This window comes from Oncorhynchus keta, chromosome 27, assembly GCF_023373465.1.
Source record: "Oncorhynchus keta strain PuntledgeMale-10-30-2019 chromosome 27, Oket_V2, whole genome shotgun sequence".
Taxonomy (NCBI): domain Eukaryota; kingdom Metazoa; phylum Chordata; class Actinopteri; order Salmoniformes; family Salmonidae; genus Oncorhynchus; species Oncorhynchus keta.
In genome coordinates, this window is record NC_068447.1 from 26,388,086 (window position 1) to 26,407,034 (window position 18,949).

Below are 18,949 nucleotides of genomic sequence, written 5' to 3' on the forward strand. Positions count from 1 at the left end.
CAGAAATCCCAGAACCACATGGGGGGACCTAGTGAATGACCTGCAGAGAGCTGGGACCAAAGTAACAAAGCCTACCATCACTATGCCACCAGGGACTCAAATCCTGCAGTGCCAGACATGTCCCCCTGCTTAAGCCAGTACATGTCCAGGCCCGTCTGTAGTTTGCTAGAGAGCATTTGGATGATCCAGAAGAAGATTGGGAGAATGTCAGATGAAACCAAAATATAACTTTTTGGTAAAATCTCAACTCGTCGTGTTTGGAGGACAAAGAATGCTGAGTTTCATCCAAAGAACACCATACCTACTGTGAAGCATGGGGGTGGAAACATCATGCTTTGGGGCTGTTTTTCTGCAAAGGGACCAGGACGACTGATCTGTGTAAAGGAAAGAATGAATGGGGCCATGTATCGTGAGATTTTGAGTGAAAACCTCCTTCCATCAGCAAGGGCATTGAAGATGAAACGTGGCTGGGTCTTTCAGCATGACAATGATCCCAAACACACCGCCCGGGCAACGTAGGAGTGGCTTCGTAAGAAGCATTTCAAGGTCCTGGAGTGGCCTAGCCAGTCTCCAGATCTCAACCCCATAGAAAATCTTTGGAGGGAGTTGAAAGTCCGTGTTGACCAGCAACCGCCCCAAAACATCACTGCTCTAGAGGAGATCTGCATGGAGGAATGGGCCAAAATACCAGCAACAGTGTGTGAAAACCTTGTGAAGATTTACAGAAAACATTTGACCTCTGTCATTGCCAACAAAGGGTATATAACAAAGTATTGAGAAACTTTTGTTATTGACCAAATACTTATTTTCCACCATAATTTGCAAATAAATTCATTAAAAATCCTACAATGTGATTTTCTGGAATTGTTCTCCTCACTTTGTCTGTCATAGTTGAAATGTACCTATGATGAAAATTACAGGCCTATCTCATCTTTTTAAGTGGGAGAACTTGCACAATTGGTGGCTGACTAAATACTTTTTGCCCCACTGTCACTCCCACTAGTCCTGTACCATTGAGTGGTAACTAAGCAACATATCTACTAGAATATCATATCTGGGATGTCTGGAGTGATCGACTGTTATACCATGGAGTCCTGATATCCACATACGTTCAATATGACAGATCTACATCCAGAATTCTTTCTCCTTAAAACTGTCACAAAGAAGTCAATCACTCAGTGACTAATTGGCTGTAACGGAGATGCATTCAGAACTTTCATTTCCATCATACCTACAACAGACTTTCTATTGGGGTTTTGCTGCTTTTCTTTTGCTGCCTTTTCCCACATAGGGGCTTTTAGCCAGTTGCTCAAGTCCTACTTTGCATGCAAATCAATAGCTAAGTCCATTAACCCATTGACTAGTCAAATGTTACATCCTTGTGGTTATAGTGATGACGTCTGACACTTATTCGCTGATGTTCTGTGTGTCCCAGGGAGAGCCCGGTAAGCAGGGAGCTCCTGGTGCTGGTGGTGACCGTGGACCCCCTGGGCCTGTGGGGCCTCCTGGACTGTCTGGACCTTCTGGCGAGCCCGGAAGAGAGGTCAGAACTAAACCATGACAACACAGGCCACAACAACAATATAAACCACAACAATAACAAATGTAGGCCACTGTAGCTGCATGCAGCAATTACCGGGATAAAGGCCATAGCTGCACTATAGTGCCACCAGCTGGCCAATATAATTACACCTCTGGGTTGAGCTACTGCAAGAACCATAGGAACGACAACAGCAACATATACATCAATAATCACCAGAACAACAACAGCGACTTTCCAAAACAAGAACACCCCTCCCTCCACACACATACAATAACCATAAAGCAAAAATGTAAATAATCACCACAACTGTAACAATAACAACCAAAACAAACAATGACACAACAGAAAACAGAAAACACAACCATAGTCAATCGCAAACAACAACCACAGCCATCTGTATTTCCACAGCACCATTAACCCATGGACCCCAAACGTGTTGCTTTGGCAGCTACTTCAGGACTGGAAGCCAATACATTTCATGTATTGATTAAATCTCTGTCTCTACCTCACAGGGCAACACTGGATCTGATGGGCCCCCTGGTAGAGATGGATCCACCGGAGTCAAGGTGAGACACTCCAAATCAAATGCTATTTTATTCTAGCAAATGTTATTTGTCACATGCACCGACTACAACTGCTGTTTTCGGTGCATGTGACAAATAACACGCTGTGTAGTAGACCTTGGAGTGAAATCCAGCAAAGTGCGAACATTCCCAGAACATTAGCTAAGATTCCCATTAAGTTCTTGTTAGAGTTTATCTAACATTAGGATGGTAATCACAAAAACATTCAAATAATGTTCTTGATAACAAAATGTTTTTTTGTTTTTTTAATGTTTTATATGAAATATTATAACATTCACAAAAATGTTGTGCATAACATCTGTAACAACAACCACAGAACATTCTCCAAACGTTCTTATTAGGTTTCCAGGTAATGTAACAACACAATGTACCAGTGAAGAATGAAGTATGTTCTGGGAACGTTCTTGCAACATCAGGCAAATGTTTTATACAAACATCGTATAATCATCAGCACAACTGGACCGTTTTTGTGTTATGAGAATATTCGCCACATCCTAACAAATGTTTCAGGCACATTCACAGAACCAATTTGGGTTTGCTGAGATGCTTACTGACCTGCATTATGCACCAATCAAACCAATCAGTCCAATTGATGGATAAGATATCAAATGTTCTTGAAATGTCCTTATATCCTATGATCTTCTCTCCACCTGTAGGGTGAGCGTGGTAACACTGGTCCTGCAGGTGCACCTGGCGCCCCCGGCGCTCCCGGTGCCCCCGGCCCTGTTGGCCCCCTGGGCAAGCAGGGAGACAGAGGAGAGGGAGTGAGTAACCCTACAAAACTACACACAATATGAATGAGAGAAATGTTGGTGTTTTGTAATTGATGGTACTTGTTGTTAGCCTGTCTAATGGAAGAACCTCACTCTTGTTTTTAGGGTGCTCAAGGACCTGCCGGACCCGCTGGACCAGCTGGCGCTAGAGGAATGGCTGTGAGTGTCAATGTTCCTCATTGTGAAACACACACACCACTCTCTAATAAACTATACCTACTGTAGCTGTACCTGCATTGGCACACTGAGTTGATTGACACCCTCTGCCTCTCCACATCAGGGACCCCAAGGACCCCGTGGAGACAAGGGAGAGGCTGGCGAGACAGGAGAGAGGGGACAGAAGGGACACCGTGGCTTCACCGGTCTGCAGGGTCTTCCTGGACCTCCAGTAAGTCACCCAAATCCTCTGGCCACGCTGCACCAGTTATTATACCTCTCTATCTGCATAGAAGTAGAATGCCTAACTTTCAATGTGGAATAAGTTCTGTTCCCTGACTTCCTGTCGTCATTATCTTAACAGGGCTCCGCTGGAGACCAGGGAGCTGCTGGACCTGCCGGACCTAGTGGTGCTAAGGTGAGTTCAGACGAAAGAGAAGAAGAGGTGGAGAAAAGAACAGAACACTTCTCTAATCCCTCCATACTCTGATGAGACAAATATAGACTACTCATATACAGTAGTTATCCCATGCTATGATAATGAGAGGCACAGGCTAGTCATAATCCACCAACACCAATTATAATCTAGTTATAATCCTCCAACACCATGATAAAGTGGAGGACGGAAATAGCCACTGTTTTTAATTAGCCTATTCTATGATAACAAGGAAGGCTAATGATTTTATGATTACAACATGCTATGGAAGAATGGAAGACAGACGGGAGAGGTTACTACTTTTAAAATAATCCATTAAAACAAATTGCATGATAAACAGAGGGAAAGGGCTGGCCACTACAACGTGAATCATTTTTTACCCAAAGTGAGAAATGCTAAATTTGTAATGTCCAATAAGCAGGTTGTTCTTGAATTAAAGCGAGAGTACTCTCACACATAATCAACAACAATTGGACAATAACATTATATCAGGTAAAAGTTTAAAACAATGTGAAACCAAACACTAAAGGGGGGTTTACATGTATTCATGCTATGCTAGCATCCATATGTATGAGCCATGACTGACCCACCCTATCCATCTCCTCAGGGACCCCCTGGCCCAGTCGGCCCCGCTGGTAAGGATGGATCTAACGGTCAGCCTGGACCCCTCGGACCCCCTGGACCTCGTGGTCGTTCTGGAGAAACTGGCCCTGCTGTGAGTAACGCTTGTCAACATTAGACTTACCTGAATATACTATATATACTGTACATGTAGCAGCAAAAGTCTTAAAGTCTTCATATTTGATCTCCTCTCCTCCTTCAGGGTCCACCTGGTAACCCCGGACCCCCTGGTCCTCCTGGTCCTCCCGGCCCTGGCATCGACATGTCTGCCTTTGCTGGCCTGTCTCAGCCTGAGAAGTCTCCGGATCCCCTGAGGTACATGAGAGCTGACGAGGCGTCCAGCTCCCTGAGGCAGCACGACGTGGAGGTGGACTCCACACTCAAGTCCCTCAACAACCAGATTGAGAACCTGCGCAGCCCTGATGGTAGCCAGAAGAACCCTGCCCGCACCTGCAGAGACCTCAAACTGTGCCACCCAGAGTGGAAGAGCGGTGAGTGGGGGAACGGGCAGAGGAGAGGGAAAAGAGAGTGAATGGAAAGAAAAGAAAAGAGAGAAATGGATTTATGGAATTTTGTTTTTTATTCATCAAGGAAGATTCGCCCAAAATATACAGTGTAGAAAGGAAAGAACACGTGTATAACGTGATCAGTCCAAACAGTGCTAGGGGTTGAACCATTTTTCCTCTGCTCCTCTCGTTCTTCAGGTGACTACTGGGTGGATCCTAACATTGGTAGCACAGCTGATGCCATCAAGGTCTTCTGCAACATGGAGACTGGCGAGACCTGTGTGTACCCCAGCATAGCCAACGTGCCTCAAAAGAACTGGTGGACAAGCAAGAGCAACGACCGCAAACATGTCTGGTTCGGAGAGACCATGAATGGAGGATTCCACGTGAGTCTCTTCTCGCTATCAATAATAATGTCACTGGGTGAAACATAGCTACTCCTTTAGTAGAACTTCATTTCAAGGGTTATCCTGATCATCAGTCAAACTCTTCCTCAGTGTTTCCTTTTATAAATTAAACCTATATTTCAGCCTCACAGATAATTGATAGACATCACAAAATCCTACCATCCATAAACCTATGACCTCCTCCATGACCTCCATTTTTGCAACTGCACTCGTCCTTACCATGTCACACTTAACCCTCCCTCTCCCTGTATAGTTCAGCTACGCTGAGGACGGTACCAACGCTGCCAGTATCCAGCTGACCTTCCTGAGGCTGCTGTCCACGGAAGCGTCTCAGAGCCTCACCTACCACTGCAAGAACAGCGTGGCCTATATGGACGCATCCACTGGCAACCTGAAGAAGTCTCTGCTGCTCCAGGGCTCCAACGACGTGGAGATCAGAGCTGAGGGAAACAGCCGCTTCACCTACAGCGTTATGGAGGATGGCTGCAAGGTGAGAGGGATAGGCACTGTCAAGTTAGGTCAGGGAAAGGATGGACATAGTTAAGTAGGACCATGGGGGAAGGCACAGTGCAGTCACAGTAAAAAAAAAGAGAAAAAAAAGCAATATTTCTGTTATTGTAATCTATGGGAATATCTAGAGGGTTAGTGTGCTTCAACATGTCTCTGTTGTCATCCCACAGAAACACACAGGCCAGTGGGGAAAGACTGTCTTCGAGTACAAAACACAGAAGACCTCCCGTCTGCCCATCGTGGACATTGCTCCCATGGACATTGGAGGAGCGGACCAGGAGTTCGGTGTGGATGTGGGAACAGTCTGCTTCTTGTAAAGTGAAATAAACACAACGGCAAAAAACTCAAATATGAAAGAAATAACTCAACTATGAAACAATACACACTCTACAAAAAAGAAGACTGACTTTTTAAAAAAAGGACACTTTTTCTCTGGCAAAGTGCTCTCCTTCAAGTTGTACTCCATGGATGTTAGCGCTGAAGGGCACCGGCATTCCAGCATTCCCTGTCAACCCACTTCCTGAGATCCAGTCATGTTTCCCATGGCCCACAGTTGACGGGAATGAGCCAGGAGGAAGAGGGACCAAGCCAAGAGACGAGTGATGAAGAAACAGAAACATGACTCGATGTCACTTATTTATTGTCTAAACCTTACATGGGCAGAGGTTAGGTACAGTAGGACTGGGGAGCTTCACCATAAGAGCAACACAAGCCCATCCTACCACAGAAGACCTAGAACCTCCCACTTCTACTCCACCTCCCTCCCCCGTCTCCTCCCCAACCTAGCTACAAATATGCCATTTTGAATCAATGTGGACCAAAACATATTTTCAGTTATTATAGTCCAAGTCCTCCAAATGTTTTTTACCATCAAGACGAGGAGAGAAACTTTTACTGTGCATTATAAATATTTGGTTCTGTGTTGTAAAAGTGTGTGTTTATAAAACAGCCAGATGGTTTTATATATATTTCCACATTGTGTGTGTACATGTGTCTAGATATATGCACACAAACACTTTTTGGAAAATGAGGATTCATTTGGGATGTATTTTTCCATGGTCTTTTACCCCTTCACTGTCCATTAGATCAAAATATCTTACTTAGTTCACAAACAACTTACATTTTCTAATAAAATTGGGGAAAGTTGTAGTCATCCTGATTGTTTAAAGCTACCTCACGCTGAAAAACACAGTGAAAACATTCACCTTAAATCTTGAGCTGACCAACATGTGCTTTTGGGTGGAACTGGGGCTGAACGGCCATCTTTGCTTTGGGGTGCTCCATCTTCAGAAGGTGCTATGAGTTCTAGAATTCAGTCTCTGCCATCCCCCCCCCAATTCCCACTAGCCTCACACCACACACACACACCCCACCCTGGAGGACAGGTGCAGCCAGGCAAAGCAGAGAACCAAGGGACTTTGGGTAGTACCCTATGGAGTCCATGCCCCACAAATAGAATCACGGGACTCCAAGGAGAGCCGCCCAAACAACCAGGGTGGGTTGTCTCTGTGTGTGTGAGGGTGTGTATATTTGTTTTGTTATTATTACATTTTATTATGATCATGATCATTTTTTTGTTTTGTTTATTTTGTTACACTTTTAATTGATGTAAATTGGAAATAAAAAGAAAATACCAAGTAACAATTAAGTTGACTTTTAACTGAGTTTCTTTTAAATAAGTACAGAAAAGGCATGAGGGTTGGATAGCTTTTTCTGTTAACTGAACCCAAGGCCTGTGTACTGTTTTTGTTGTTGAGAGGTCAGTTACCCTTTTTAAGGGTTTGAGTGCATGGCATGTGTGTAAGTATGCATGTGTGAGTGTGTTTTCCTATGAGAGAATGTCATAACACAGGAATGAAAGTACTGTATTCATTCACCGGTTTCAGGGTGGTGTCAGGCATGGTTGGCTTCTTTTTGTTAGAAGGCATAAATACAGTAGAGCAAATGATGTGCTGAATGGAATTGAAGTATTTTGTACATTAACAGTAATGTTTTAAAGATGCTTCAAGACATGGCCACGTAGGTGTTTGTCAGCGTTTGGTGATCCGCTTGTCTGTTTCCCTTCCTCTCCACCTCTCCATATCTTTCTTCTGAGCAATAAAAATTAGCCTGAAAAGACTAAACAGTGATATTCTTCTTTAAAGGGAAATTATTGTTGTTATTACAAACCTACATTGACATTATCACAAATGTCACATTTTAGTTTACTTAAATCTTTTAGAGTTATTCGTGACCGAAAGTGAAGGGCAAATCAGGAAGGTAAAACGTCAAACTATCATATTAACGCCAGATTGTATACTTATTCTATACTTGACAATACAGTATACTCCTTTACCTAGAACATGGAGATGATTTAAGAAACATCATTAAAGACACACTGAAGCCTCTTGATCAACTCATTCACCGCTTTTGCAAGAACAAAGTGGCGATGGCTTGACCTGAACCTCATCCCACCAACCCCCGTCTTGGACTAGGCATAAAAAGACACAACCATTTGCATAACACTTTGTACACGTTTATTTAACAAGTGTTCCAAAAATGATAAATTGTACTTACAAACATGACTTGAAATATAGTTTCTGTGTTAGTTTGCGCGTGTGTGTGTGTGGTTAGGATGAGTTCTGTGTATAGTGTCTGGTTGGCGTAGTCTGCTGGCCTGCCCTGGGAGAGGGGCTGCCTCCAAGGCCGGGCTGGGGATTCCCAGCACTCATAAAGCAAAAAGGCACATGAGTAATCTTTCCATTAGACCAACACTGTGGAGAGACAACATCACTAGTGTCACTGAGATGAGTTTAGCGCCACGTAGCTAGACCTCGTGCTCTATTCACTGCAGCACATCAATAGCCATGTCAAATGGAATGATCAGTGTGTAGACCATGTACAATCTCTAGTTGAAGTCTCATTGCCCATCTTTCCCATTCAAATGACATTAATGCATAAACTACTTTTGAGTAAAACAAAAAACAAACAAATAACTTTAAAATTGAAAGTAAACTATAGCGTTAAGATCAGTTTAAGCAGCACTGTGGGGAAACATCTAAATGTAAAGAACAGCGTTTGTAGAAACTGACCACAGTGAGCTGGGTTGAATTGCATCAGTCTGGGCTCTGTCCCGGCCTCCCCCTGAACAAAACCACTGACACACACAGACAGACAGTTATTACCACTGACACATAGACAGACAGTTATTACCACTGACACATAGACAGACAGTTATTACCACTGACACATAGACAGACAGTTATTACCACTGACACATAGACAGACAGTTATTACCACTGACACACACAGACAGTTATTACCACTGACACACACAGACAGACAGTTATTACCACTGACACATAGACAGACAGTTATTACCACTGACACATAGACAGACAGTTATTACCCCTGACACATAGACAGACAGTTATTACCACTGACACACAGACAGACAGTTATTACCACTGACACATAGACAGACAGTTATTACCACTGACACATAGACAGACAGTTATTACCACTGACACATAGACAGACAGTTATTACCACTGACACACAGACAGACAGTTATTACCACTGACACATAGACAGACAGTTATTACCACTGACACATAGACAGACAGTTATTACCACTGACACATAGACAGACAGTTATTACCACTGACACATAGACAGACAGTTATTACCACTGACACACACAGACAGTTATTACCACTGACACACACAGACAGACAGTTATTACCACTGACACATAGACAGACAGTTATTACCACTGACACATAGACAGACAGTTATTACCACTGACACACACAGACAGTTATTACCACTGACACATAGACAAGACAGTTATTACCACTGACACAGACAGACAGTTATTACCACTGACACACACAGACAGACAGTTATTACCACTGACACACACAGACAGACAGTTATTACCACTGACATACAGAGATACACAACACTGAGACACCCTCCTGGATATGTAACATACTAGAGAACCTACCATGGCAGAAGCTTAAAAGCGGGGTTGATTTGAGTCTTGAACACTGCGATCATGGCAGCGCGGCCTGCTTCAGCATCTCCTGATGGAACAGGTAAGAGGAAGGAGGAGAGAAGATGACAAAACATACTTTCCAACTTGGAGAAAGAGGAGAGGAGGGAAGGAGCCTGACCTTTGAGAAGCACGGCTCGTCTCTCTCCTGTCGGGTCCCACGCTAGCGACTGGATCTCTCCTCCGACCCTGAAAAACATGCATACACAATAGGCTAATCTGTAAGGTTAATCAATAACTAGTTTAGTGAATGACTAGTTAACCCAGGTCTTTCCTTACGCCATATCTCCACCTGGTGTATTTAAGGTTGTCTCAGACAGGTCGGCCACCACTGTTGCAGCCTTCGGCCCCCCTGACATCCCTAAGGGCATCCCTAGTGGAGAAAGAGGAGGACTTACATCAAAACAAACAACGCAAGCACAAAGCACACAGTGTAAAACAACTGTAAGAGGTTGGTGTGCTTCATATCATACATGGTCTTGTGTTTGTGTGTGTACCTGGGGTGTCAGTAAAAGTTAGGGCATAGATGACAGTCTCTCCTTGCACACTGAAGAGCAGCCGACTCCCATCAGGACTACAACTGCCAGACTAGACAGTTACAGAGAGACAGTGAGCCAAACACACAAACATTCACACAGACCAGGTGTCTCACCTGACAGCGTCCCTTCAGACAAGGCCACCGCTCGCAAATCCACATCCTGGTTTCCCAAACCATGCAGCAACACACATAAGACATACACTACTGTTGAAAAGTTTGGGTTCACATAGAAATGTCCTTGTTTTTGAAAGAAAAGCACATATTCTGTCCATTAATATAACATCAAATTAATCAGAAATACAGTGTAGAAATTGTTAATGTTGTAAATGACTATTGTAGCTGGAAACGGATGATTTTGAAGGGAATATCTACATAGGTCCATTATCAGCAACCATCACTCGTGTTCCTTTGGAAGACCCGTTTTATTGCTTCTTTAATCAGTACAACAGTTTTCAGCTGTACTAACATACGTGCCAAAGGGTTTTCTAATGATCAATTAGCCTTTTAAAATTATAAACTTGGATTAGCTAACACAACGTGCCATTGGAACACAGGAGTAGGTTGGTTGCTGATAATGGGCCTTAACGACATAAAGCTCTCCTGCACTACTGTCTCTGACCTGAAGAAGTAGGAGGGTGTAGCTGCCAGCACGCGACTGCCATCAGGGGACCAGGATAGGTACGTGACTCCTCCCCCTCCCACACGGTAGAGGCACACAGCTCTCAACAGCTACATCCCACACCTGACAGAGATAGAAACAGAGACAGAGAGAAAGAGAGTCACAAGGATGTTCCAGCATCACAGTTGAGTAGCAGTAGAGTAGAGGTTGAGACTGCTGGTTCCTACCAGCATGGCAGTGTCCCTGGGAGAGGCCGACACCAGGAGAGATCCGTTAGGTGACCATGCCATGGAAGTGACAGGGGAATGGCCTGGGTGGGACAGGACCTGGGCACAGCCAGGTCTGTGAGAAGGAAGAAGAGATAGAAAGAGATTGAATGAGAAATAGGGAGGACGGAGAAAAAGAAAGTTGAAGAGTATAATAATGAGCATGTATACCTGGTAGAGAACGAGATGGGGTCCACGTGCCAGACCAGCAGGCAGTTGTGACAGGCCACAGCCAGGGTAGACGCACACAGAGGCTTCCACTGCAGGGCTGCCACACTGTGCTGCAGACGGTGCATTAGGGTGGTAATAGCACTGGTGGTATTAGCACTGAGGGAGAAAGAGACAGAGTGTTTGAGAGAGAGACGGAGAAAGAGACAGAACAAGTTTAACACCGCACTAGGTTGGTCTGACGGAATATGATTTTGAGGACATAGGTTTTATCTGAATCCAGGAAACCGGCCCATACGGAGATTCTCAATTGGTTTTACTCGGCTCCTCACGTAAGAGGAAACAATTCCGCTTATATGAAATGACTCTCCTTCTCCACTTGCGCGTCATCATGTAAATCACATTTAGGAATCCCAAAATAAATATGTTTAGTAAAAATGTAATTAGATAGTTGTGCTAGACATTTTATAGATAAAAGTTAAGTAAAGGTAAGTTTTGTTTTCAAATATGTGCATTCTTTTCTCCTCAGAGAACACAACAGCTGTTTCAAAAGTGGTGTGACTGGTTTCAAAACTCTTCCGCGAGAGCCGACCGTAGGATACTCTTGTGAACCCTCTGCCGAAGGTGTAATCGAGGTGGTGAGCATATTCCTCTGTTCATCTACTAACGAATTGGCATTCTCCTCAACCACTTAACAATTTTCAGGCCCCGGAGAAGAGGACGGAGGAGTTGAGAAACTCCCAGAGTTTAATAGTCAACGACACAGCCACGGAAATCTCCTCCTATGCACTCTGGACGTGCGTTGGTTGTACCCAACTCCCTAACGACCGTCAGGTCATTAATGGCCTGGTACTGAGGGCTCTATTATCTCTCTGACATCAATGCAGATGCAATTGAAAATCACATCAAACACTTACCATAAAAACCGTATCATGCTTTTAAAACGTAGTTCACTGTAATCGATCAATTTGATGAAAGTTCAACAAAAGATTGAAACTGAGTGGAAAACATGGTCGTTGTGGATGTTGTTTCAAAGTCAAACATGGATATGGACAGCGCTTTCTAAGGTGATGATTCATTCAAAACACCCATATGCATACATATAGGCCTATATATGAGCCCAAACCTAAAGAAAAAAAGTTAGTGTACACTCAGTGTACAAAACATTAGGAACACCTGCTCTTTCCATGACAGACTGACCAGGTGAAAGCTATGATACCTTATTGACGTCACCTGTTAAATACACTTCAATCAGTGCAGATGAAGGGGAGGAGACCAGTTAAAGGATTTTTAAGCCTCGAGACAATTGAGACATGGATTGTGTATGTGTGCCATTCAGAGAGTGAATGGGCAAGACAAACGGGATATGGTAGTAGGTGCCAAGCGCACCGGTTTGAGTGTGTCAAGAACTGCATGCTGCTGGGTTTTTCACGCTCAACAGTTTGCAGTGTGTATCAAGAACGGTCCAAAGGACATCCAGCCAACTTGACACAACTGTGGGAAGCATTGCAGTCAACATGGGCCAGCATTCCTGTGGAACACTTTCGACAATTGAGGCTGTTTGGAGGGCTAAAGGGGGTGCAACTCAATGTTAGGAAGGTGTTGGTAATGTTTTGTACACTAAGTGTACAATACATAGCCTAATAGCCTACTGCATAGGCCTACACGTAGCAGAAAAACATATATTAAAAAAATAATAAACATGTAAGATGTCTTTGGAACATAATTGATCAAGCCTATAGTCCAAAAATTAAAACAATTCTAGTAATCACCAGTGAATGTGGACTGTATTATTACGCATACTCTATTCATGAGTCAGAGAAAACGTACAGGCCTAGGCAAAATGCTATTGGTTCATTGATTGTGCAAGGCGGCATAAAGCATTTGCCTACAATTAGAGTGAATTTGTAATTGATGCATCCAAACAGACGATCTACCTGCGAGAAATTTTAATGGACGGCAACTTTAAGCCAAGTATGATCGGTAATACATTTAAAATGATGGGCTTAAAATGGACTGACCAAGTAATATAATAATAATATATGCCATTTAGCAGACGCTTTTATCCAAAGCGACTTACAGTCATGTGTGCATACATTCTACGTATGGGTGGTCCCGGGAATCGAACCCACTACCCTGGCGTTACAAGCGCCATGCTCTACCAACTGAGCTACAGAAGGACCATTATCAGATGTTTACAGACAAAGGGACAGATACACTTGAGAATCTATCAATAAAGTACAACCTCCAGAACTCTGTTATACAATTATTTACAAGCAAGAAGCCATCTTACTAAAGCAGTGGGACCTAATAAAACACTTAGTGATATACATTTAATTAATTACACTGAACAAAAATAAAAACACGTCTTTACATTGTGTTGGTCCCATATTTCATGAGCTGAAAAATACTGACATTTTCCGTACGCACAAAAAGCTTATTTCTCTCAAATGTTGTGAACTAATGTGTTTACATCTGTTAGTGAGCATTTCTCCTTTGCCAAGATAATCCAATCACCTGACAGGTGTGGCATATCAAGAAGCTGATTAAAAGGCATGATCACTACACAGGTGCACTTTGTGCTTGGAACAATAAAAGGCCACTCTAAAATGTGCAGTTTTGTCACCCAACACAATGCCACAGATGTCTCAAGTTGAGGGAGCGTGCAATTGGCATGCTGACTGCAGGAATGTCCACAAGAGCTATTGCCAGAGAATTGAATGTTAATTTCTTTACCATAAGCCACCTCCAACATCGTTTTACAGAATGTGTCAGTACGTTCAACCAGCCTCACAACTGCGGACCACGCATATGGGCAAGTAGTTTGCAGATGTCAACGTTGTGAACAGAGTGCCCCATAGTGGCGGTGGGGTTATGGTATGGGAAGGCATAAGCTACGGTCAACAAACACAATTGCATTTTATCGATGGCAATTTGAATGCAGAGATACCAGGACGAGATCTTGAGGCCCATTGTCGTGCCATTCATCTGCCGCCATCACCTCATGTTTCAGCATGATAATGCATAGCCCATGTCGCAAGGACCTGTAGACAATTTCTGGAAGCTGAAAATGTCCCAGTTCTTCCACGGCCTGCATACTCACCAGACATGTCACTGATTGAGCATGTTTGGGAGGCTCTGGATCGACGTGTACGAGTGTGTTCCAGTTCCCAAAAATATCCAGCAACTTCGCACAGCCATTAAAGAGTGGGACAACATTTCACAAGCCACAATAAACAGTCTGATCAACTCTATGCTATAATGTAGCATAGCCTAAATCACAGGTAGTTATTTTCTATTGGCTCGCGCGCATAGGCAACTTGAAAAGCCCACAACGGTTGTGAAATATGAACACGAGACTCACATCCTTTTGAAAATATAGATTGCTATTATGTTCTATGTGCATCATGCTGAAGACAGTCCCAATTTAACACTATATGCCTGCTCCCCTGCTCCCTAGTAGGTGTAGAATCTACACCCAGGCATAGCTCATAGAAGAGCAACAAGTATGCTTTTTTGGCCTGGCGTAGAGCCCATTTTACGTCGGACGTCCCACTTACGACCAACTGGTGCAACTGGCCCCAGAACACCATATATACCATAAAGCAGTGGTCACCAACCTTTTCTGAATCAAGATCACTTTCAAAGTCAAAAAAAAGATCTACCGTTCAGATTTTCTTTTTTACATGATAAAAAAAAAAAAAAAAACATGAACCTAGATAAAAATGTGATTTGTGCAGTAGGCCTAAAACATTATTGTCTAATAGGCCTGCCAATACTGTCCTTCTCAGACCATATTATATTTCAAAAGGCGAGCTTTGATAACAAAATAGATCAGTTGGGGCAGCACTTGCAAGGCACAACTGAGCATAATTTGAAATAATTTGTTTTCTTATTTTACTGACTGCACCTGATAGTCATGAGTGTGTAGACTGCTGGACTGCACCTGATAGTCATGGTGATTTCAAGACAACTGGGAACTGAAAAAAACGTGGTCAAATCATGACATCAGCGATCTTCTGGTCGAAAAATGTGAGCTCTAGAAAGATACCCAAGTTTGCGACTTGGAATACAGAGTTATTTGACCCTTCAAAACAATTTTTCCCAGTCGGATCTCATTTTGTTTTAAAGTTCCCAGTTGTCTTGGAACACACTGAAGTTGGAAATTTCAGAGTTCCCAGTTGTTTTGAACACAACATTAGTCTCAGCGGAGGGAGGGAGAGAGCAGCAGAGGGTCCGCCTCTCACGGTCCCTGCTCTCTCCTCCGGTGAGACTGACCAGAGAGGGGACTTCAGGAAACAGCAGAGGGAACACCCCCCTATCCACATCGATGGAAAAGTAGTGGAGAGGGTAGTAAGTTTTAAGTTCCTCGGCGTACACTCAGGAGGCTGAAGAAATTCGGCTTATCACCAAAAGCACTCACTAACTTCTACAGATGCACAATCGAGAGCATCCTGTCGGGCTGTATCACCGCCTGGTACGGCAACTGCTCCGCCCACAACCGTAAGGCTCTCCAGAGGGTAGTGAGGTCTGCACAACGCATCACCGGGGGCAAACTACCTGCCCTCCAGGACACCTACACCACCCGATGTCACAGGAAGGCCATAAAGATCATCAAGGACAGCAAACACCCGAGCCACTGCCTGTTCACCCCGCTATCATCCAGAAGGCGAGGTCAGTACAGGTGCATCAAAGCTGGGACCGAGAGACTGAAAAACAGCTTCTATCTCAAGGCCATCAGACTAACATTGAGTGGCTGCTGCCAACACACTGACTCAACTCCAGCCACTTTAATAATGGGAATTGATGGGAAATGTAAAATATATCACTAGCCACTTTAAACAATGCTACCTAATATAATGTTCCCTACATTATTAATCTTATATGTATACGTATATACTGTACTCTATAGCATCTACTGCATCCTTATGTAATACATGTATCACTAGCCACTTTGTTTACATACTCATCTCATATGTATATACTGCACTCAATACCATCTACTGTATCTTGACCTATGCCGCTCTGTACCATCACTCATTCATATATCTATATGTACATATTCTTTATCCCCTTACACTTGTGTCTATAAGGTAGTAGTTTTGGAATTGTTAGCTAGATTACTTGTTGGTTATTACTGCATTGTCGGAACTAGAAGCACAAGCATTTCGCTACACTCGCACTAACATCTGCTAACCATGTGTATGTGACAAATAACATTTGATTTGATTTGACTTGATGGCGATACTCTACTTGCACCACATCTGCCTCATGCACATATTCATGTTGTTCCTATGAACAGAGAATGTTAAATATTCCTCATTATTAAAATAGACACGACGACCTGCAAATAATAATATAAACGCAGGGCTATTGATTCACTTCTCTACTCATTCAGTATAGTGTGGATTTTGGTATTTTATTAGGATCCCCATTAGCTGTTGCAAAAGCAGCAGCTACTCTTCCTGGGGTCCACACAAAACATAATACAGAATGACATAATACAGAACATCAATAGACAAGAACAGCTCAAGGACAGAACTACATACATTTTTAAAAGGCACACGTAGCCTACATATCAATGCATACACACAAACTATAAAATAATAAAACAGTGTAGACAGTGCTGAATATAAACAGACAAACTCACTCAAAAAACAGCAGCTCTTTGCTGTATTCTTTGACGCTCTCTCTCTCTCTGGTCAAGGTTTTATGAATCTCAGGTAGGCTAGTATAACATTTTGCTGTGGCCGGGGTTGTGGAAACTGTAGGCGAGGTGATTTGAGCGATCCAAGACAAATACAATTTAAAAAGGAGCGCAAGCAAGTGATCAACTCGGAATGCCTTGAAGATTGACCCGACCAGTCGATCGTAATCAACCGTTAATAAATAACTCATATTTGACAAGGACATAAGAGAGGGTATATTTAAGGATCTAATTGGGGACAAACTAAAAAGGTGGTCTTACCAGTTGAGCACCTGGGAAAACTCAGCGGTCATGTCCTCGCTGCTTAACTGACAAAGGGCAGACAACAGTCAAAACACCCTGGTAAGTTTAGTATTGTCTGATTGTTACTGATGGAAAATGTGCCATGTGAATTGACTATGAGACTGGGCCACTTACTGTGAGATGAAGAAACAGAGAGCCGTAGAAGGAGGAGACCCACCGTAGCAAAGCCAGGACACAGCTAGAGCTAACCTCTCGCCACTTGGGCACTGGGAACACACACACATTAAAGAGTTACACACTCTTGCATGATAGAACACTTTCTTATCTGAAGCGCAGTCTGCATGTAATATTTTCAAGACCGTAAAATAATGAAGATAACATGGCACTCACCCTCTGCACTGGAGTTGGCTATTTCATTTAGGAGTCCAGAGAGGCCTGCATCAATTCTAGCAGACAGACACAGAGGTAGGAATTAGTGAACAGGGCCTTAGAATTGACTGTGTGCGTCTCTGTCTGTGTATATGTGTCACACACACCAAGCCCCTGCACTCCTTGTGTACAGTGTCTCACAGTGGTCCCGAAAGGCTGCCTTGCTGCTGCTCTCTTGGCGGCTGCGAGGTTTCAGTGACTCTCCCGGGAAGTACAGATTCAGAGGATGTGAATCCTACAGCAAATGGAAATACATTAGACATATATATATATATATATATATATATACATATATATATATACACACACACACACACACACACACACACACACACACACACACACACACACACACACACACACACACACACATATATATATACACATATATACACACACACACACACACACACACACACACACACACACACACACACACACACACACACACACACACACACACACACACAGTATAAACATCGAAACATTACAGTGACAAACAGTTTTTGGTGACTAGTACAAGGATTGGCATTGATATGATAACCCACCCACCCCAAACCAGACTGCTGGATCTGTGTTGGACTCGTCGTATTGAGAAGTCTCTCCATAGCCGGGCAGCGGAGGGGGGCACAGAGCCAAGGAACACATCATAACCACATTACTCCTGAAAAAGACATCACATTTAATAGCTCAACATTCAGCCATCACATGCAGATGCTAGCTTAATTAGCTAGCTAGTCACTAACGTTAGCTATCTCGCAAGCTTGGCTGGCTAGATTGGATTGACACTTAAGACTTGCTAGCTACTTACCAGGCTTGCTAGACCGACACTTACTAAATACAACTACACAGTTATCCATGTAGTGGTACATTGTCCATGTACTGTTGTTACCTTTATTTGTCCTGTAAAATGTAGCTAGGTTTACAGCAGCTTCAAACAGATCGGCCAGTTAACAAATCCCGCCGTGCTGGATTCATAAACTACGGAGGCCTGTAAGAAGGCATACAAAACGGCGAATTTCCACAACGCGGACATACTTTTCCCAGAGGTGAATACTCTGCTGTCATCTATCGGATAAATAGTGGCATTACATCCTACTTCTGTTCGCAGTTCACATTGGTGCTGTTTCATCCATTTGTGACATGGATGAAATAAGCAAACTGTAAAAACGTGCTGGTTGTTTGCAATTCAAATGCCGTTTTGATGAGTGAATGCATGGTGTGTAGACCTTGGTGGACAAATTATTAGCTATACCACATTTGAACCGTTAATTGTGTGTGTAATTTAGAGATTTCCGAAGACAGAACTAAGTAGTCAGTGGAACAGACATGACACGAAGACAGTTGATTAAACTTTGCTGAAAAGATGGAAACCATTGTACAGTTTTGTGGGGGCGATATCCACGC

General features: G+C 43.3%; 1 protein-coding gene and 1 pseudogene across 3 annotated transcripts in view; one reads left to right on the forward strand and one right to left on the reverse strand.

The window, feature by feature from the left end:
• LOC118359675 (collagen alpha-1(II) chain-like) overlaps positions 1–7,665 on the forward strand; it is a 32,197-nt gene extending 24,532 nt beyond the window's left edge. For all 3 annotated transcript variants that reach the window (XM_052482047.1, XM_052482048.1, XM_035738281.2), the window contains 11 exons: positions 1,436–1,543; positions 2,056–2,109; positions 2,784–2,891; positions 3,006–3,059; positions 3,181–3,288; positions 3,421–3,474; positions 4,100–4,207; positions 4,316–4,604; positions 4,818–5,005; positions 5,280–5,516; positions 5,707–7,665. In XM_052482047.1, the coding sequence (XP_052338007.1) occupies positions 1,436–1,543; positions 2,056–2,109; positions 2,784–2,891; positions 3,006–3,059; positions 3,181–3,288; positions 3,421–3,474; positions 4,100–4,207; positions 4,316–4,604; positions 4,818–5,005; positions 5,280–5,516; positions 5,707–5,853 (1,455 nt within the window). In that variant the 3' untranslated portion in view covers positions 5,854–7,665. The remainder of the gene's footprint in view (positions 1–1,435; positions 1,544–2,055; positions 2,110–2,783; positions 2,892–3,005; positions 3,060–3,180; positions 3,289–3,420; positions 3,475–4,099; positions 4,208–4,315; positions 4,605–4,817; positions 5,006–5,279; positions 5,517–5,706) is intronic.
• A 631-nt stretch (positions 7,666–8,296) lies between these two features.
• Positions 8,297–18,575, reverse strand: LOC118359676 (aladin-like; annotated as a pseudogene).
• Between the last annotated feature and the right edge of the window lie 374 nt (positions 18,576–18,949).